Here is a 21,760-nt window from a genome sequence, read left to right as displayed (position 1 = left end):
GGTGTAAAAAATGACCAAATGTGCAAAAATGACCACCCCAACGGGGCTGCTCACGGGGAATTCCCGGGGACCACCGACTCCTGGTGCTCCAGAACGTGGTGGCGCCCCCAGTGGAGGACCCCCTGCCACTGCAGCGCACATAAAATGCCGTAACTCGGGCTAGGAGCGTCCGGGAGAGCCGGGGCCGGTACCTATTCGTCCGCCAAGGCAACGCGGAGACCCCACCCCTCATTTCTCACATGGCCCTATTCTAGCGCCACCTTCAGGCCGATTTTTAAAACACATTTTTGGACACTGCTCCTACAGTTTTTGCCCTAAAATCACTAATATCACTACACAGCATGTCTACACTCATGTCATCAACATGGATCAGGAAGATTTTGGAAAAACAAATTTTTGCCCTATTTGTGGAGATAAGCCACCTACGGTCGCTTATCTCCCGATTAGGGAGTCTTACTGGTACTATAGCGCTGTTTCCATTAGCATAGTCTGATTCATCATTCTTCTTAGCTGAATTCATATGTTGATACAACTCACATGTGCACTCATGAGACATGCATATGTGCTTAGAAACATTCATGAATGCACATAGAATTCCGGACAGACAAATGGGTATAGCGAGTACTCTTGACAACAGTTACTGCATAACTGCATTTTTCATTACGTCTGGTTTGTGTAAGCGAGCCAAAATTTGTAAACAAATGACACACAGTCTTACCACAGTTCATTTATTGCGCAGAATATTTCTTGGGAAAATCACTTCTTTGCCATAGACAACAATGGAGCAACATCAGCTAATTGTGAGAGCTTTCATTATTGATTGTGATTTTGCATTCCAATCAAATTAAGAAGAGTGTATACAGTATGAGCACATCTCATTTAAATGTGTTTAATAACAGCCACCTACATGACTTAGCCAAGAAGTCGATAAAGGCACACATTTCTTGCCTGGTTACAGACCCTGTATCGCTAGCCACACCCCTTTAAAATGTTGTTTCGGCGACACAGAGGTCTGGTGTTGCTCCCATTGAAGAGGTTTTCCTCGTTTGGAAATCCGTCCGGCGAATCGGCGGCGCTTCTCGGGTCTTGTGATCAGCGTGGGTGGGGTTTTCCCCCACTCAGTGCGATTCCAAGTAACCTAGCGCCGCCGCCGGACCGTACCGCACATTCCCAATGCGTTGCCCGTCGCGGTAATATGCAAGCATATCTCGCTATGAAACATCAGTAGCAGACATGTTTTACTGTGTTTGATTACTAGTTCGTGGGGCTCCTATTCTGCCTGTTTCTTTGGTTAGCAAGTAGCAAGCAACAGGCTAGAATCCAGCCACATAACAACACTACGTCATCTGCTTTGCTACTGTTGTGTTGGTCAGACGGTGAACCAATCACAGAAGACTGCCTCTTTGGCAACGCCCATCCCAGAAACTGCCTTGGATGAAAGCAGTTTCAGACTGAATAATGGAGTGAAACGAAATGTCAATTCAGGCTGAGTGTCAGACTAACACATTTCAGCACCAGAGGGAACAAACAGCTGCACGCAGGTGTAGATAGGGAGGGCACATCCCCATCTCTCTGCTGAGAAGAAAAGAAGAGCACGCACCCATGCATGCACACGCACACAGCACACCACACACACACACACACACACGCACACGCGCGCACACACACACACACACACACACACATACACACATTATTTAAGGTAAAAGGTTATTTAGGTGTGAAAGGCACCTTAAATATTTATAGTATAAATATAAGTAGAGTGAGGCCCATTCTGAGGAGGAAGTTTTGGTGTTTTGCAGGGAACAGATCTAGCCATGTAAATATAAATGAGAACCGTGAGTACAGCCCACCACAGCTTTACACATTTGTTTCTTATTTAACCAATTAGTATCTATTAGATTTTATCTATAGTATTGATTCGCACAATGGTAGAATGTGTCATGTATTGTTTTAAACGAGAATACCTAATTCATTTCGAGGTGTGTAAATTGGTAGCAGCTCTTGTTACAGAAGGTCTTCTAACAAGGAGCTTTATATCATCAGAAGGTTTTTATTGCATCATTCTTGGGAGCCTATGTGTTTTTCCTCCTGAGAGGGTTCCTGCATTTGGTTGAGTTATCATTCACACTAGATTAGAGCTGTCTTAATGTTATTTAGATTCGGGGGGTATGCTGGGGCTGTTCTCACTGCAACCATGCCTGTTTTTAATCAGCCAAACGCGTTGATCTTATGCCGATCAATTCTGGCTTGCTTTATCCTTCTCATGCACACTTTCATGTGCTATTGTTATCTCTCACTTTATTTGATTGCATTCTCTCTCTCTCTCGCCCCTCTTTTTCCTCTGCAATTCAAACCAGCTGTTTGTAGTCACCAATTAAAGTGAATTCCTTGGCCAACAGATCCACTTTCTATTGCAGGAGGAATCATGCAACACAACACTAAATCCTAAACAGATGACATATTGCTACTTTCCGACATCCATTCTAATCCCCTCATTTGTTCTCTTCCACCCCTTTCCTCCCATCACCTTTCTTTCCCTTCACCTCGTTTTCTCTCTCCAGCCCTCCAGGTGTTATTGGATCAGTCGACCAAGGCCAACTCTCCCTTGAAAGGCCATGAGCGAACAGTGCAGTACCTCCAAAGATTAGGTATGATATGCTCAACAATTAGCAAATGTGTTTGTAACTCATACACTGCTTATGAGTTTGGAAGTTGTAAACTTTTGTTTGGTTGGTAATCTGTCAAAAAAGTTTGAAATACAACTGGGATCCTTGGAAGTGTATTTTAGATATACTTCTCTCCCACACATGGGTAACTTGTATCCTCCCATGCCACAGGAAATGAGAATCTGGGCATCATCTTTGAATTCTCCCCCTGGGTGCTGAAGATCTGTCCAGAGGATGGCCTGAAGGTGAGAGCTTGACAGCTTGCCTTGACTGATTTCTCCACTCCTTCATTCTTCTTTACCCTAGTGTCTTTCTTCCACAAAACGACAGTATTTATTATAACAGTCTGACATTACAGACAGTACGTGAAACAGAAAGATATAAGGACACTGCCTATTGTTTCTTTTTCTTATCTGTTCCATGACGAAACGGCATGAAACTGATTTTCCTGACTGAATTTCAGGAATGTGTCCGTCTAAAACACTGGCCAATAGTTTTTCCTTGCATACATTGAATAACCTTACATGTCCGTTTGTGCCTTAGGTAATGTTTCTTCTTGGTTGATTATATGTGGCTCTTTGTTTGTTGAGACATGTCACTGTAGCGTACTGTTGCTTTTTAGTTTTCTTCTGGCCTGCCCTGTTCAAAGAAAGCACCAATAAATGCCGTTGCTTGTTTTATCTTGTCTCGTTCTATAAAGCCTGTCTGATTTTTTCCAGATCTTTACAGAGGACCTGACGGAGGTAGAGACGCAGCCCAGGGACAAGGTGTTGAACTTCCTGAAGGAGGGCTTTAAGGAGCTGGCTATTCCTTACCTGGAGCACATCATCCACGTGTGGGAGGAGACGGGGCCCGAGTTCCACAACGTGCTGATCCAGCTGTACCTGGAGAGAGTCCAGGGCCTCATGAAGCAGTATCTCAACTCACTGCCTGAGGGTACGAACATGAGGGAGGGTTTGTGTGAAAGGAAATGAAGGTGGGGCAACGCTAAATTCATCCTGCATCATCATATGATTGTGTGTCCTTTACCAAAAATAGCAGACCTACAAGCTCGAAACGTTTGGCTATTGTCGGCGTGGGATACCATTGTACGACCAAGGCTTTAAGTTTATCACCAACCATATATAGCCCCCAGTTTGATTCCTGTAGAAATATTGTATGTACATGTTCTTCTTTTGGCATTAAGGATGTATGACTAGAACGTGACTTTAGACTTTATTTAATTTAGTTCGTTTTATGTATTTGCAATTACTGTATAAAGTGATAAAGCACAGAAAGATAAAAAGTTGAGATTACATTCTGGGCCGTGTTGCCACACAACAAGAGCCTGTAGTAAATACCTTGCATACATCATGATTGAATGGAAGCGCTCTGCCACACGCTTGCACACATACATTAAGACAAACTTGTGTTTGTCTACTTGTCACGTTAGTTTAACTCTGAGAGTGTATAGCTGTAACCAAATGGACACATGTATACATTATTAGTCTTACACATATTGGTGGAAAAACAGACCATGTCAGTTGAGCGGTTAATTATTTAATTATTTCTTAAATTAATTCAGTAAATTACATGTGTGAAGTGATTAGACACAGGAAGAGTGAAATGACAGCCTGTGCATGTGAGATTGAAAAGACTAAGGGGCTTTAATAACCATCTTTACCACACAGGGGGTGGGATTTTTAAAGAACACAAATGATATAATTTGACACCCATATACAGTAGGTATTTGAAATGAATTGAAATATTTTGTGCAATTACAATTCTAGTCCTCATTATTTAATCGTGATTATTAATTATGATTTTTGGTGTCACGATATGTTTTTGTTGCTCATTGAGCTTCTTGGGGGCATATTATTGTTCAAATGGAGTGTAATTGTCTGTGTGATTATATTGTTCCACTTGGTGGAGAGATGGGTTTTACAATGTTCTAGCTCTCCTTAGGGAATGATGAAGAGATTAGGGCAAAGCGCAACAGCTGACCAAATACAATGTCTGAATTAATTGACCAGTTTCACAATTGGATAAATAGTGAAACCTGAAATCATGATTTTCGATTAATTGTGCAGCCCTAATTACAATACCGCCGCTGGTTAAACAAACCAACCAACCAGCTGGCACGATGGATGGCCAAGCTCCTAGCTGTCTGTTTGTTGTTTATCACCACTAGCCCTTACCCGTTCAAAGATATGAGCTCCGAAATGATGTGCAGTGTGTGGATTATGGGATGTGCACTGTGCACACAGTATATGAGGGATGGAAAGTAACTTTAACTGGTGCTTGCATGCTAATATGTAGGAGCATCAATGTAAGAAATACCCGTTCCATTTAACGGCTACAGAGATACTGTGTACCGATCTGCATGATTTTGGACAACATCTGTAACAGGGCCAGAACCACCCCCCCCCCCCCCCCCCCCCCGCCCGCCCGCCCGCCCGCCTGCCCGCCTGCACACACACACACTCCCCCCCCCCCCCCCCCCGTGTGTGTGTGTGTGTGTGTGTGTGTGTGTGTGTGTGTGTGTGTGTGTGTGTGGGTTTGTGTGTGATTGTGCATGGCCTGAACAACAGCGCCCCTCCCTTAACATGTGTGGTCACAAAAGGTACTGTAGGCTAAATAGATATAGATACACCATAAAAATGCAATTATACAGCATACGATTTGTGAAAGTGACAAACGGGCTTCACAGTTATGTCAGGTGTGTTCATATGCTGATGGTGATGCGATTTCAGATCAATTGCTCCAGCCACTGAGGAGAAACGCGGTTTCAGACAGACAGACACTCAGACAGACAGACAGACATTCGGAAAATTATATGTTAGATAGCCCTTACCCGTTCAAAGATATGAGCTCCGAAATGATGTGCAGTGTGTGGATTATGGGATGTGCACTGTGCACACAGTATATGAGGGATGGAAAGTAACTTTAACTGGTGCTTGCATGCTAATATGTAGGAGCATCAATGTAAGAAATACCCGTTCCATTTAACGGCTACAGAGATACTGTGTAGCGATCTGCATGATTTTGGACAACATCTGTAACAGGGCCAGAACCACCCCCCCGCCCGCCCGCCCGCCTGCCCGCCTGCACACACACACACACTCCCCCCCCCCCCCCCCCCCCCGTGTGTGTGTGTGTGTGTGGGTTTGTGTGTGATTGTGCATGGCCTGAACAACAGCGCCCCTCCCTTAACATGTGTGGTCACAAAAGGTACTGTAGGCTAAATAGATATAGATACACCATAAAAATGCAATTATACAGCATACGATAAAAATGCAATTATACAGCATACGATTTGTGAAAGTGACAAACGGGCTTCACAGTTATGTCAGGTGTGTTCATATGCTGATGGTGATGCGATTTCAGATCAATTGCTCCAGCCACTGAGGAGAAACGCGGTTTCAGACAGACAGACACTCAGACAGACAGACAGACAGACAGACAGACAGACATTCGGAAAATTATATGTTAGATGGATACGCACACCAGGGTGACTGAGGGCACTTTCAGGGTACAGCTTCTGCACTACCAGTCTCTCTGAACACTTTATTTCACTGTAGCGAAGATAGCCAAATGTAAAAGTTAATATGGCTAGTATCACATGCAAACAACCAAAGAATAGATGCGAATAGATGCGGTTTTGTTCAGGTTTATCCCAAAAATATGCTTTGGGTGGCTGTTTTGTTTTTCTGTCTCTGTATGTACAGTATACAGGGACTGACCTGAAATTGTGGTCTGGCTTCAATTTTGTAATTTCATTACAAATGGTTGAGCCTAGGAAAAGAGAGGTAACAAAGCCGTTCACTTGTCAGAGCTTAGTTACAGCTCCATCCGAGGGCTTAATTCTCCTATTGGAGGATGCGGAGTGGATTTCCCTGAATAGGACAGGCCTTTCAGCAAAAAGCTCCCTATTCATGCCTGGACCTCAACCTATTCCCAATAGAAATACAGTATCAACCTCCCTGATTTCTCATGGTGCCTTGGATTACAGTGCCACACGTGGATTAAGTTTTCCTCTTTTGCGTTGTCATCCAAGGAGTAGTCTTGCACAACTCGGCTCGTGTCGGAGCTCATTATTCACTCCATCCGTCTCTGTGCATTAGACCCCATTTAATGTCCATCCAGGGACTGTTGATGCAAATGGTCCTGTGGGCTAAGTGTCCCACATTTACAGAGATGCTGATTAATGTGAACTCTGCTGGGAAAATAAACTAATATAAGCAAGGAAATAAATAATGGGATCCTTAAGGGCTGGGTACCTGCTATCCTGCTAGGGGACTTACTGTACGTGACAATGTGTGTCAAAAATTAGGTAAACGCTCAAGCACAATACCCGTCATTGTACACAGTTGTCAACCATGACTAGGACTTAATACGGTAAAATGGGTCATGTTTATTTTAGTAGGCAACAAAATGTAATTAGACTTTAGACATTTAAATGGGTACCATTGTCTTTCTCTGTGACATGCTGTAGGAGTACCCGCAGTGCCAGCAGGTAAAGAAGAAGGTGACCTGGGGGAGTTCAGGAACAAGTTGCTGTGTTTCCTGGAGGTTTCCACCAGCTATGAACCAGCGAGACTCATCAGTGACTTCCCCTTTGATGGTAAGTACGTACTTGGGTTCCCACCTCAACGAGAAAGGATTTTGCATTTCAGAGTTGTTGACGGTGTACTGCATACCTTCTATTCATATACCAGCTATAGTCAGTTATGTAACATCCCGAGTTTCCCGAGTTTTGGGCCGTTTTTGAAAGAAAATTGCATGTTTGACCCCCATACCAACCCCATCTTTCAAACATGGCAGCCATAGAAAACATAATGGCTGCTATCTCAAGAATGCCTGAACGGATTTCCAAGCAGATTTTCTTCTTTGAAAGCTGTGAAAGGCGTGCACACATGTGGTGCATGATCTATGCATGGGCGTGCATGATCCGTGCACTATGAATTACATGGAAGTCTATGGAGACTTGTGGCAGCCTGGTACTTTGTCAGCCATTTTTAAAGGGTAAGGTATGTGTTAATAACCGATGGATATTCCATGTTTCAGCTGATGGGATTTCATGGTGTATGTTGTATTCTTAATAAGAGAGGAAGGCTAACACACATTGAACTGTCACCCAGGTCAACATACAGTAAATGCACATATGTTGTTAATATGTTAATGTTACATGTTATATTTAACTGTGTTTCCCCCCTCTTAGGCCTTTTGGAGGAAAGGGCCTTGCTGCTGGGCCGGATGGGAAAACATGAGCAGGCGCTCTTCATCTACGTTCACATCCTTAAAGACACTCGCATGGCAGAGGAGTGAGTAGTTTTAATCACAGCTACAGACTAATCAATACACAATCAACTATAATCTTTTGCTGGCTGCCTGCTTGATGGCTCACAATTTACTGTAAGCACTGTAAATTATTTTAGAACATGGCCTTTAGTCATGTGTTCATCTGCCTTATGTGCGCTGTGTATGACAGTTTCATCTTTACAGTACATTTTTTGAATAAATTCATTTAGTCAAACAGTTAATCAAGCCCTATTTTACAAGCAGATTATAACCAGATTAAGTTGACAAATGATGTTTTCTCTGTGTTTTGTACCTGCTGTAGGTACTGTCACCGACATTATGACAAACTCACCGAGGGAAACAAAGATGTATGTAATGCAGTTTTAACGTTTCATCAGTGTCCTACTTTATGTATTGACCAATAGTGTCTCTTGCATGGCACCATCTGTTTCTCAGTGTATTGTAAACATTGTAAATAGGTTGCGCGTTTTCCTAAACTAAAGTATGCACCAATGTCACCCAGACAAATTATAGTTATTACATTTATTGTGCTTGGCATTAAAGGCTATTCTGATTCATTCATGTTCCACCTACCAGGATGAGGTAATAGTCTCAGCTAAAGTAGAAGCATAAGGAATTTTCCCACGAGGAATATCTGAGTAATAATACAAAGAATGGAGGACATATCCATTGCACCAAAGTCAAGTGCTTGGTTTAAGATACTTAGATACATAGATTTACTTACCATTTATATGATTCATTTCTAGATATAGTATGTCCGTATGGATTTTGTCATCTATCCCAATCGCACTCTGCCTGTATGTCTATAATGTGCTGTTAAAATCTGTGCATTACTATTGCCAATATAGCCTACTGTATCTCTATAACAAATTCCACAAAGACAAAAGCCAAGTATTGTATGGCTTAATATTTTAAATGTTATACCATGGGTATTCAAATGTGGGCTACTGTGCAATTTAATTCTGACAACATGGAAGCAACTATTAACTAGTGTTGATTTTGTCAACTAAAACTATGACGAAAAATGTTCGTCGACTACCTTTCTTGACTGAGGAAAACAAAATAAAAACTAAAAACGAATCTATAAGGGCTAAAATACATTGACGATTTCATCAACAAATATAAACTAGACTAAAATGTTAGTGAGGCACTAGTGTAGAAGAGATCCAGTAGAACTAAAAAACAAGTCATTTTATGTTTAGTTGCACTCGGGTGCTGCGCTCTGAAAATAGCAGATCTACAAGCTCACAATGCATCGCAAGTTTGTAGATCGGCTATTTTCAGCATCCAACCAAGTGTAAAATCGCTAGCATTTTTGTCTACAAAACCAACTGTAGATTTAGTCGACTAAAATCTTATAATACTTGGTAGACTAAACTAAAACTAAAACTTTTCAGGTGACTAAAATATGACTAAAACTAAATGACATTTTTATTCAAAAGACTACGACTAATCAACACTGCTATTGTATTAAGCCCTTGTGTGTGTTGCCCTTGTAGGTGTATCTGTCCCTGCTGAGGATGTACCTGTCCCCTCCTGACGTGCACTGTCTGGGGCCCATCAAGATGGAGCTGTCAGAGCCTCAGGCAAACCTCCAGGCTGCCCTGCAGGTCCTGGAGCTGCACCACAGCAAGCTCAACACCACCAAGGTACAACACACTTCACTAAGAGCAGGGGTCTTCAACAGGGGGTCCTCAGAGTTACAACAGGGGGTCCTCCAAATCTCTGAGTGATAGAAAGTTTTTTTCTCCTTTTTTATATTAACGATTTGAACCCTAGAGTCCATATTCGGAGAACTTTAGCCAAAAATAGCAGATCTACAAGCTCACAACGCCTCGCGCTGCGAGGCGTTGTGAGCTTGTAGATCGTCTATTTTTGGCAAAGAGCTTTGTAGGGGAAAAAGAGCAGACTAAGTACATAGTGAAATGTCAAGTTTATTAAGTATTGACGGTTCAAGTGGTTAAATATCTGAAAACACACGTTAACATGAATCCAAAATACACTGTTGATCGTGCTGTCAAACAATGAAACTATATCTATGAACAGATTTTGGGGGTCCCTGCTTCATCTCTCTCTCAACTAAGGGGTCCTTGGCCTGAAAACGTTGAAGACCCCTGACTAAGAGTATCGTCAAGTCCAAATAGAAATAGGAATTTCAACCCCTTTTTGTTGTAAAACACAAAACTAAAGAGATTTGGGAAGTCCGCAAACATTCTCTGTAACTGTAGCTGCAAGAGAAGTCATAGACATTATTTTGTTTGCAGTATTGTCATCGATGATGGACACCGTTCTGGCCTTGCATTACCACACGCTTCAACATCTAAAAGCCTTTCATTATTTGGCCTATAATTAACTTGTCTAATACGTTTCTAATTTCACACTTTTATCTTTGAAATTATGAAGTTTAACTGCTGGCTTGAATGCTTGATTCATTGTCTGTTATGAAGACCCTCACTCACCTTCACGTCACGTGGGCCAGTTGATAGGTAGCCACCGAATATTGGTGCTCCATATGTGGAGATATTCCCATATATGTAGATACCCGGCGGAGCTCGCTAAGTCTGACCTTACAAACTCCATATTTGGACATGGCTGAGATATACTCCATAGATGGAGAAAGCGCCATATATGGAACCGGCAAAGACATCCAGCTGCTGACATCAGTATGACGAGTGTCCATCGCGCCCTAAGTTTAGATGCCAGCAGAAGCACCTGCCGACATGACTCCTATAGTTCAGCTCACGGAGAGACCCCCATAGCCTTATGTATGAGTCGGGATATCTGGCTTAAAACCCAGTTATCTCATAAGCATGAGGGTTTATATCTCGGTTAAGTTCTCACCGGACACCATTGCGATGGGTTCTAATCCTGGACAACCAGTCCCTTTGAGTAGTATTTTACAATTGTCTGTAGTATGAGAAGAGAGGTGTGTGTCACAGTTGCCTTTGGGAGGGGGGGGGATGCTGTGATTGGTTCTATGCAACTAAATGAACTGTCTTCATCGATAGGAAACCAATGTCTCACCTCCTGGTAGATTGGTAGATAGTGACATTTTCATGAAAACATTTCCATTTATCTTTTCTGTCAAAAAACAGCACTTTTCTGTCAAAAAACAGCACAAGAAAAGCCCATACAATATACTGTACAGAGAAGAATGTACTGTATACATACTTTGCTGCAAGAATTTCAGTTGAACTTGAACATAATGGTTGCTTCATTGGACAGTATGCTGGAAAGAGGTAGGAAGCCTGATGTGTGCCCATTAATTTGCTGAGATACAAAGAATCTTATTGGAGTAGCATAGCATACTATAAGATGTGGGCTGCCCTGTCTTCAATGCTTTGTGAATTCAGGCTTGATTTAAACAGTATTTGCATATTCATGGTTTACCACAAAAAACTTTACCACAAAAAACTACAAAATTGTAGTCATTTCATACTGTAAGTTCTACATAGCATGAAAAGTATGCTAAAGAGATGTTTTAAATACGTTGCCTACTTTGTCTCTTCCTTCAGCACTGTATCAGATTGTGCCTTGGCTGAACCCCACCCATCTGGTACAGGGTAAAACGAATTATAAAAATCACTTGCAGATACTCTTTGACCTATGTGTCTTATTAATCACCCCTTTGCTCGTTTGAGTCGTACTGCTGGTTGAGACATGCTGTCTAGGCACATGTGATGTTGATGGCAACCATATGGTATTAGCTGTCATAACAACGAACGCCATTAGACAGCCCGGCATTTAGGTTGGCATTAATCAGGGGATGTTACGTTGGAATATTGAATGTAGACTGAACTGAACTTGCAACATATGTGTTTAATATTATGTTGTATAGGCCTAAGAGATGTAGGGATTTCTCTTGTTGGGAGCAATCCCTCTTGATGGACAAGATTCCACAGAAGAAAGAAAAAAACAGGCATTGACATAAATACAGTATATTTGCCAGCAGGCTTTGATTAAAATCCTGCAATCCTGAACTAAACAGACGCAGGTTTACGTGAAGGACCTTTAATGCGTTACGTGCAGGCCTTAGATGTAGGTGCTTATCATATACTATGTCTGTCATCAGAAATAGAATAGAAAGCTAAATGAAAACCATTTGGTCTTGTGGTTTCTACTGCCCCAACAGGCTGCAGACAATACTTTGTATTTTCAATGTCCCAGGCTCAAATCCGGCATATGACGTACTTTATGCCACATTTCCTTTCCCCTGTGTTTCCAATCTGTCCCATCACTCACCACTCACCCTCAAAAAAAAATGTCTTTGTCTCTGTGTTTTGAACAGGGAAGTTGGGAGTAGAGCCCAATCAATGTCAGATTTTTGGGACCAACGCCAATCATGATTTTTTGATCTATTTTATGTTGCAAAAGTGCAAAATCTTGAAATGTATTTAAAAGAAAAGGCAAATGATAGACAATCAGTGATGACATTACGTGCGCATCCCGCATCAAAAACTCATTCAAGTCACCCAGGGACTCATTCATGTCATGGTCCTGGGGTCCCGGGGATGCGCCTCCATTGGAGTCCATGTTAAAATAATTTACCGCATCGCGGTAAAAGAAAAAAAAAAAGAAATTCCACAGACACCAACATTGTTCATGGGCGAAAGCATCCTACTTTACCCTACGTTAACACATATAAAATCCACGTAGAAAGTCTTAAACGGGCGATAGAAACATCAATGTTTTGATTCCACAGACGTCCGACGCCATTTTGCGCGCGTAAACTTTATATTGAGGACTCATAAAACTTTTCTGGGACCCATTTGAATGACCACCTGTGGGTCCCGGGACCCATTACATTGAAAACCTAGTAACATCACTGGACAATATATTGATAGACTGATAGATCGGACCGGCTCTATTTGGAATTCCACTATGATTTTATGAGACACAGAGAAAGACTTTACAGGAAAGTGTGAGGAGAGAAGTATTCAATCCCAGGCCAAGGGAAGGGCCACTCATGGGTGGCCCAATTTCGGAAGTGCCTTCACCAACACTGAGAGCTCTGTGCTTTCAGCATTACCAAGTCACAGCCTGCCAACTGCAGAGGATCACTCCACATACTCTGCTGTGTTGGCCAAGCAATGGAAACCTCACCTTAGTGGAATGAAAACAGTCTCTCAGCAGACTGTGTTCTGCTTCTCTCCCTATCTTATCACATAGAGCGAGAGCCGCAGTCTAATTAAGGTCCTCCATTGAATCTGTGTAAATATTTTAGTAGCAGAGGTGCTCGGGTTTAAGTACTTATCTCTCACGGAATGTGCCTTAGCAAAGCACAGTGATAATGGTAAAATCATTTTATTTTTCGTAACTGTTTGTGAACAAATAGTTTACTTAGCCACACAGTAAAGTTTACAGTAAACAATTTTAACCTGTCTTGGCAGGTTTAGAGAAGGGGACATGGTCATTTGGAGTTGGTGTAGAGGAGGCACTGAGGCAATGCAATTGCACCTGTTGGTTAACACTTTGATGGAGGACCTTTGATAGACAAAATGTTATTTTTTGCATCACAGCAAAACCATGAAGATGACTACGGCTCAGACCCTTGCACTCATTACTATACTGTAGGTTGCTTGTAATGTTGTGCATGTTGTTAAAACACTTAACAGGTTGTGCCGTTGAAATTGTGATTCACTTGTGAATGTGACTGCTAAAGTATGGACATAAAATGTAAAACAATTTGGAAATGGTAAAATGTAAAACATGTAAATTGGAAATGGTTGTGTGTGCACAGACAATGTCAAACCACAGACATTTGAAGTTAACCACGTAAACCCTAAACACCCACAGAGCTCTATACTTTGGGCCCTATCTTGCGTGTCGCCTTACCCCTTATGCCTAAACTTTTAGGCATGTTTTACTATTTTGAAAAACTGTGAAAATAGTCGATCTACATACACTTTACCTCTTTTCCCTCTTTACCAAATATCTTTGCCAAAAATGGCTGATTCGCTAGGAACCCACATCTCGTCTAGCTTCGCTTCGCTCTAGCTCAGAGGGAGCTCCCTCATTGATTTTAATGGTAGTGCACTTTCATTTCCCTTGGCTCTGCTCTGTGTCTTCCTTGCCAAGATTACAAGAAGACGGGAGAGCAAACACAGCATTGTGATGCCGAGGCAGTGTGCGGCTGACGCCCGCACCATGCCCAGCCGCACACAATGTTGTGGTGTTTAGACACACACTGTGCCACACACATCTCGCCTATACAAGTCCCTGCCAATGTGACCAAATCCATTTACACTTTGAAGAGCCTCCTGGGAGAACATGCGGATGCACTGAGAAGGCGGTACTGGGAACGAACTGTAGGGCCAAATGCAAATGTGCACAACTTTGGATCCCATTGCGCTGTCAGAGGGGCTGCGTTGTGTTGAGCTGTAGCGTGTTTTCCTTTACTACAACCACCCTATACAGCCCTGAAGTTATGATGGAGTCCATATGGAGTGGGTTCACACTGTATGAGCTCAGCACTGTACAGCCACACAGCAATAAGTGATTGACACCTTTGGCTCTCACCTTTCTTATGGTGAGAACATGAGCATCCACTGAGGATAAGCTGGAGCCTGGAAGTAATGGCATAAGCCATTGTTTGGTCCATCTCACTATTACGGACACCTTTTTGTTTTCTCCAGTGGAACCCACAGAATTAGAAATGGATCAAATTAACACAGAGGAGTCACCGTGTAGAACTGTAGATTGTAGCATTTTTCCAGAGGGAGAAACCATAAGAGTGTGTCTGGGTCACTGTTTCCTTTAGTGAGTTACACTTCCCATATTAATTCAAAGGAGTTTCAGTCTGAGGTACCACGATAAGAATGTGTAATACACACCTCTGCCTCTCATCTCCCTTGAGTAGGCTACACTCAAAAGTCACTAAATACACTTAGGCTTTAAAAAGTCTCCCAAGAGGACGTGGACATCTAAGAGAGGAACCCCTGAGAAGGACACATTTGGAATGGTGATATACGATGCATGTTTGAGTCTTTGTCTCGTTATTTTGGAATTTAGATCACAGTGGGGGTGGGGGTTTTTTCTGTTCAGTTGCCGAGTGTAAAAATGGACATTCTATACTTTGTACTGTGTATACTTTTTCTAAACTACTGCATAGAACAAGAATGTGTTGCACACATCTTTGACCCTCCCCTCCCCTCAATGAATTCCCCCCAGAGTGATTCAATGCCGTTAGACTTTGAAAAGCTTCCAGGACAAGATGAGGAGAAATTGGGAATGATGACGTTGGCCAAACCATGTAGTCAGTCTGAATGTGTACAGCTTTACATCATACTGTTCTTCAGGGTGACTGTTATTTTAGGAGGTTTTCTTTTTAGCACTGTTAGTCTGTTTCCATAGTAGCTTGTTCCTCACATCCCTTGACCGTGATTACATAAATGTTTTATTTGTGTCCAGGGGAAGATTTAGTCATTGCCGGGGCAGAGAATAATGCAAAAATACATTAAAAGTTAAAACGAAAGGTTTTAAATGAAAATTCAACGGTACAATTGAAAAGGAACACTTTTAAAGCATAAGCTCTTTCTCGGGCAGCAAGAATATTTAATCGTAGGAACCTATTACTGATCCGTACTGTACAGTACGTACAAAAGTCTGTTCTTATTGTTTCTGTAGCCTAGTCATACTAATGTAGCATATTTTTAGAGTACTGTGTAAATACGTATTCCTTGGCATTATCCAGTGGCTTAGCTCCCTTTCATATTTGGGTACTTTGCCTGTTTGAGAAAACTATCCCCTCTTTTTATGTGGACAACTCCAAAGGAACACGATTTGATCTGGTTAAATTTATAATTCCAAGTGCTTGGTCTTGTTTTCAGTTAAACATCATCATTATGATGTGAATTGGGGCTTTTAAGCCGTGACATCATTTTGTAGGCAGAGGAGAATCTGCCCCCAGAGCATTTTCTGTCCCTCGCTATTTCAAAAAACAACGACTAAAGTATAATTCTAACACTTTCCTTTCAACAACAAAGAGAAGAAAAATGTGTAAATAGTAAAAATAGTAAAAAGATTCACGGAAACTGGGGGCAGAAATTCTCCTCTGCCTACAAAATGATGTCATACTTAACAGCCCCATAGGCCAGTGAGGTGTCTGTAGGAGGCCTTTTGAAATGGTCTCTGTTTGCCCTAGGCTATCAACCTGCTGCCGGCAAACACCCAGATCCGAGAGATCCGAGTCTTCCTGGAGAGTGTACTGGAGGAGAAGGCCCAAAGGAAACGCTTCGACCAGGTGCTGAAGAGTCTGCTGCAGGCTGAGTTCCTCAGGGTGAGACAGAGGCTCCATTTAACTGTTAATGTGTTCGTTTATTTGTTTGATTTTTGCGGGTGTTCTCCTGTGGATACATTTGTCTTCTGTACAATTTACAATCCAGAGCGACTTAACAATAAGCAAGGTAATAAATAAACATCGATACATTAACCCATTTAGAACGGGTACACATTTTGTGTATCATTATTTTATGCTTTAACTATTGAAAAATAACAGATATACAAGCTCACACAGAAATGTTTCTATATCAGCACTCGGTGCCGTGCTGTGAGCTTGTATATCTGCTATTTTTCACTGGTTAGCGCATTCAATAATTCTAGGCCTAAATGGGTTAAAAGTAAAGAAATAGTAGGCTAATCTAAGAAAACGGATAAACCAAGCACCTATTCAGGGGAAAAATGCTATCTAAATTATATGTATGGTCATTGAGTGCTATGGTAAGTGCTATGGGCTAAGGTGGAGTCTGAATAGGTGAGTCTTCAGACCACGGCGGAAGCTAGGGAGTGAGTCTGTAGTTCTTGGTGCAACTGGGGGTTTATTCCACAGTTTGGGGGCCAGGAGGGTGAAGAGTCTAGGACAAGTTGATCGTTGTCCTGGGTTTTTTAGTGAAGGTTCTGTCAGCATCCCTGTGTTGTTAGCTGATCTGAGTGCACGGGTGGGGTTGTAGGGTTCAATCAGACTTTGAAGGTATGGAGGTGCTATCTGTCTGCTATCCATTGTATGTTTTGTTATTTACTACTACTTAATAATAATTCATAATAATAAAATAATCTGCTTTTTACTGCAATACATTTCTAAAGTAAGGCTTCATTATCAGCAGAAATGTAAAAGGGTGTCCAGAAAAAATCTGCAGTCAAAAAACAGGAAAATACAGTACAGTCAATGATGGCTAAGGCTTAAGAAGTAACTTGTTCTCAGAATCTCTGCGGATTAATAACATTTGGGTTTAGGACATGTTTTACGTGGCTGTCCCTGTTAAAAGAGTTCTTCAGGGTGAAATGAGGTAATCTTTATTCATTATCTTTTTTTTCCCCCCTCAATTTCCCCTTAGGGGATTACCAAAGTTCTACAGCAAACTTACAATTTGTTTTATGTGGGCATTTAAAAGAGATTTAACTTCACTCCTTAAAATAAAGGCATAATCTAACACAGCTTCCATTTAATGTGGTTATCTGCTGATTGTGGCTGAGTAAAATATAGAGCCATTTTCTGCTGATTAACTTTTAAGATATTTCTGCTTTATTGAGCTACAACAATGTGAGCAGAAAGGATCGTCATAGGCTGGAAATTAAATCCAGAATGTTTTGATTATCTATTAGCAGTGCCTAATTTATAAATGATCAGATGCTGGAGCCCATGAGTCTGATTTTATTTCCTCTTTTCTTTATATATATATATAAACATATACTTTTCATAAAACAAAATGTATTGATTTAGCCATACAATAGCCCCAGAAAGTCAAAAAATTGATTTATCAGGGCATTCACAGAAGAATGTAGCAATATTTATTTATGAACGATTCTGTCAACAAAAAACTAAAAAATAGGAGGGGGAGGCGCATAGAAAGTCCTCTCTCTCTGTCTCTCTCTCTCTCGTCAACTGTGTCTTCACTTACTTAATTTCTCTTCTGTCTGTGCGTAGAATATGAAGAAAATGTAATTAATGAGGGTTGAATCTTGTTTCATTTTGTGAAAGATTTCTGGGTAAAAAAGGCATGAGAGAATCCTGAAATTGGTCACATCCTGAGATTCCTAGTCTAAGTATAAGACACACAGAAACCCAGACGGACAGAGCAGTGAGATAAAAATAAATGCAGTCCTTACATTTTACATGCTCTAACTAGACGTTGTGTTGTCTAATGTGAACTAGGCAAGTCCCACTCTTAATATTGTGTATGATAAACCTTTATCCTCAGTACTGACCTGTCCAGTCTGTTCAGTGCAGTGCTCAAGGAAATCTTCACCCGAGCACCTATTGTTGTAAAGTCATTATTTCTCACAAACATCATGTCTCTCTCTTCACGTTGGTCTGACTCTACCCTCTCTATTATCAGGTTCAGGAGGAGCGAATCTTCCACCAGCAGGTGAAATGTGTCATCACAGAGGAAAAGACCTGCAGGGTCTGCAAGAAGAAAATAGGGAACAGGTAACACTGTTAGCGTTATCATTTTATCTATTATATAAAGTCTATGTTCATGTGTGGTGGTGTTATCTGCTTGACGAGATTTTGGAACTTTTTTTTAGGCCAGCGCCTTGCGTTTTCACCTACTGTAGGTAGGGCTGTCACAATTATTACATAATCGTCTAATCGTGATTATTTGACATTATCGCAATTATTTTGTCATAATCGTCATAATCGTGAATGTTGAAAAATGTCCGAAATAGTGGAAATAGCCGATCTACAAGCTCACAACGCGTCGCATCGCGATGCGTTGTGAGCTTGTAGATCTGCTATTTCCACTATCAAAGTTATTTTTTAAGTAGTAAGTTGTCAAATATGTCAGTAATTTCTTTGTATATTTAGCTTATGTGTCATATCTACCATGTACAACTTCAAAGCCTAAAAGCCAAACAGAAATGAAATTATCAACGACAAAAACACAATTAAATTGTTAATCGCCAATTATTTGAGTGACAATTAACCGTCATTTAAAATGTCACATCGTGACAGCCCTAACTGTAGGAGAAACACTATAGGTTGACACACAGCTTAATTGTGCTTATATACAGTATACAAAAGTCTTGACCAAGCACTTCTCTTGTAATCTCTATGGTAAATATGGTAAACACCTAAAATGTATCTCTCTTTCTGTCCCCGCAGTGCATTTGCTAGGTACCCCAACGGGGTGGTGGTCCATTACTTCTGCTGTAAAGACCGCACGGTGTGCCCGACTGAGCAGTAACGCCCTTCTATCTGTTTAACATGAGCCATGCCTGGGGGTCGTCATGTGACATTGACTGTTTACCAGTAAACGGTACCCCCTCTCCCCGCATTCTCCCAGTGGACTCCCCTGTTCAATCATCTATGAAGAAGAGATGTGCTGGAAGGTAGAAAGGGGCACCACTTGTACCTGAGCTGTGGAATAGGACTCGATCCACACAGCATATGCCATGTGGACGCAGCGCCACACAGCCTCATGCAGCACCTTGGTCACATGCATGTTTAATGAAGTGGGAGGGTGCTGAATGGGATGTCGGTACTGTACCCCTAACACTGATATTGTGGGTGGCAGACGCTACCTGGAGAACTGCACAGAGAATGGAACCCCCCCCACCCAACCCTGGCAGTGTTGGTGCCACGGTCTCTACCCGTCGAGCAAGACAAGGAATAGCACCCCTCACCCTGGCAGAGGCCTTGCTCTCATTGTGTTGCACACAGACTCTTTCTAGAAGTGTGGGCGTTGCTCACTTACTCCTTTCTTTCTCTCTCTCTGTTTTTCTCTGCACGAGGAGCCTGGTGGAATGTGTCCAGCAGAGAAAGAGAGAGAGAGACGTTGACATTTAAAAGCATGTGTCACTGTAACGCTAGAGGGGATTCATGCCCCTGCACCTTTGCCTTTTGAAGAGAATGGTCACTATTGACAGGAGAGACTCTCAGAGGAACTACTAGATAATACAATATCGTCTCGGATGCATGGGGACAAGTCAAAGCTTCTTCCTAATCTTTTTCCGTACCCCCCCCCCCCCCCCCCTCCTCCTCTTGTCCTTGCACTCTGTAGGCCCCGACCACTGCTTAACCCATTTAGGCCTAGAATTAGAAGGATTCAAAAGACACTTATGGAATCGGGTCAAAATTCTAATGTTCACGACTTTTCAAAAATAGCAGATCTACGAGCTCGCAATATCTGCTATTTTTCAATAGTTAAAGCATAAAATAATGATACACAAAATGTGTACCCGTTCTAAATGGGTTAATACGCCATAGACTCTACAGAACTGCTCTGAAATGCCTTGTATGACTCCTAAGATTGTACTCACAGTGATTTCAGCCATGTTTTCTTTTTCCATTATATATTTGTGTTGCGATATTTGCTATAGGCCTAAACGAAACCTCACTTGTGTCATTTGTGCTGTTTGTTACTGTCAGTGTTTGTCTCTCGAGGCCAAGGAGAAGCTGTGCTCTTCCATGGTCCACATGTGCAGCCATGCTGCTTTTAGCTGGCTTTGTTTTGTTTTGGTTTTGTTCCATAATTCATTAGGTCATGTTTCAGCACTGGTTGACACAAAATATAGATGCAAACAATAGTGCGCACTCACAAACCTAGCCTTTCAGATGATTTATTTAAAGTGCACATTAGTGGTCAGACACAAGCATGTTTCAGCACAAAGCCTTTGTCAGTGTCTTTTTCCTAGACCTGGAAGTGACCCCTATTTATAGACAATCAATTGATGTGTACAAAATAAATGAATACTAACAAATAACTCGATATAGATATTCTTAAACGTTTCACATGTGTTCTATTGGTTTACTTTAAAAAAAATTTACACTTCAAAGATAATTTACACCATACTCAGTTCCCTCTTCTTTTTTTTACTTTTCTAGGCAGATCACAAATGTTTGGCACTTTAAATTTGAACGGATGTCCTGTTTATTTATTAATGCTTTAGCCTCATAAGAACTGTAGAGACAGACAGGTCATAAGTTAAGACTTAAATGTATGAAGAATGTGTGTGGCAATATTATAATCAAATACTTATATCAACCGTCCGGCCATCTGGTAATTTAAGAAGCATGATTGTTAGTTAGCCAGATGACTGTGGAAGAGTAATTAGAAATCGTCCTCAAATTGTAATATTTTGATGTAATACTCTTTCTGATTCTCTAATTAGAGTGACTTACATTGAGTGACCAGATAGGAGTTCAGTTGAGGATTTGTGATTTAGTGGTCTCTGATAGACCACCATTTGATTAATTGATCAAAATTAAACTAACACGTTGTGTTTTGTGGATATCTTATTAAAATGTAGGGTACTGCACCATACAATCTCCCATTTTGAGTTATCCGGCTGACTTACCCAGCTTCTTAAAATACTCCCACTGCTTCTGAGGTGTTTGCAGAGGGTCTGTGTCACGACTGTTCAAGTAGCCTAATTTTTATTATCCAAACTGGATTGTGGTACCACTGCGTGTACTGTATCGGGGGTGTGTTTGAGAGTTAAATGAAAGTTTTCTTATGGAAGGTATTTTATTTCTGAACAACGACACAGCAAGATACTGTGTGTATGTTTGGCTTAAATCAATAATAAACGCATTTCCACTTGAGTTTGTGTCTTGTGAGAAACATTGGAGTGACATTACTGGCGTGCAACATGTTTGACGTTTATGGGATCTTTTTACAGACGGCGCATTCGAGTCACCATCGTTATTCACACTTGGTGAAATTGGTAAGTGGAAAGCATGACATTGTGATCTCAAAGCTCTTGGAAGGGTTTGCCTTCATTGGTAAATATCACACCATTGTACTATTCATGTACATTCTTCTCGTGATTACATGGAACACGATACGACT

General features: G+C 41.5%; 1 protein-coding gene across 2 annotated transcripts in view; it reads left to right on the top strand.

Annotated features, from left to right (window-relative positions):
- Positions 1-21,482, top strand: part of vps39 (VPS39 subunit of HOPS complex) — a 35,307-nt gene extending 13,825 nt beyond the window's left edge. For both annotated transcript variants that reach the window (XM_080751288.1, XM_080751287.1), the window contains exons 15-24: positions 2,565-2,651; positions 2,841-2,914; positions 3,389-3,605; positions 7,144-7,272; positions 7,870-7,972; positions 8,272-8,317; positions 9,470-9,619; positions 16,114-16,248; positions 18,305-18,396; positions 19,072-21,482. In XM_080751288.1, coding sequence (XP_080607414.1) covers positions 2,565-2,651; positions 2,841-2,914; positions 3,389-3,605; positions 7,144-7,272; positions 7,870-7,972; positions 8,272-8,317; positions 9,470-9,619; positions 16,114-16,248; positions 18,305-18,396; positions 19,072-19,153 — 1,115 coding nt within the window. In that variant the 3' untranslated portion in view covers positions 19,154-21,482. The remainder of the gene's footprint in view (positions 1-2,564; positions 2,652-2,840; positions 2,915-3,388; positions 3,606-7,143; positions 7,273-7,869; positions 7,973-8,271; positions 8,318-9,469; positions 9,620-16,113; positions 16,249-18,304; positions 18,397-19,071) is intronic.
- Positions 21,483-21,760: the final 278 nt, after the last annotated feature.

The sequence above is a fragment of the Nannobrachium achirus genome (assembly GCF_963921795.1).
Source record: "Nannobrachium achirus genome assembly, chromosome: 20".
NCBI lineage: Eukaryota > Metazoa > Chordata > Actinopteri > Myctophiformes > Myctophidae > Nannobrachium > Nannobrachium achirus.
Note: the sequence above shows the minus strand (reverse complement) of the source record. Positions and strands in the feature narration are given on the sequence as shown.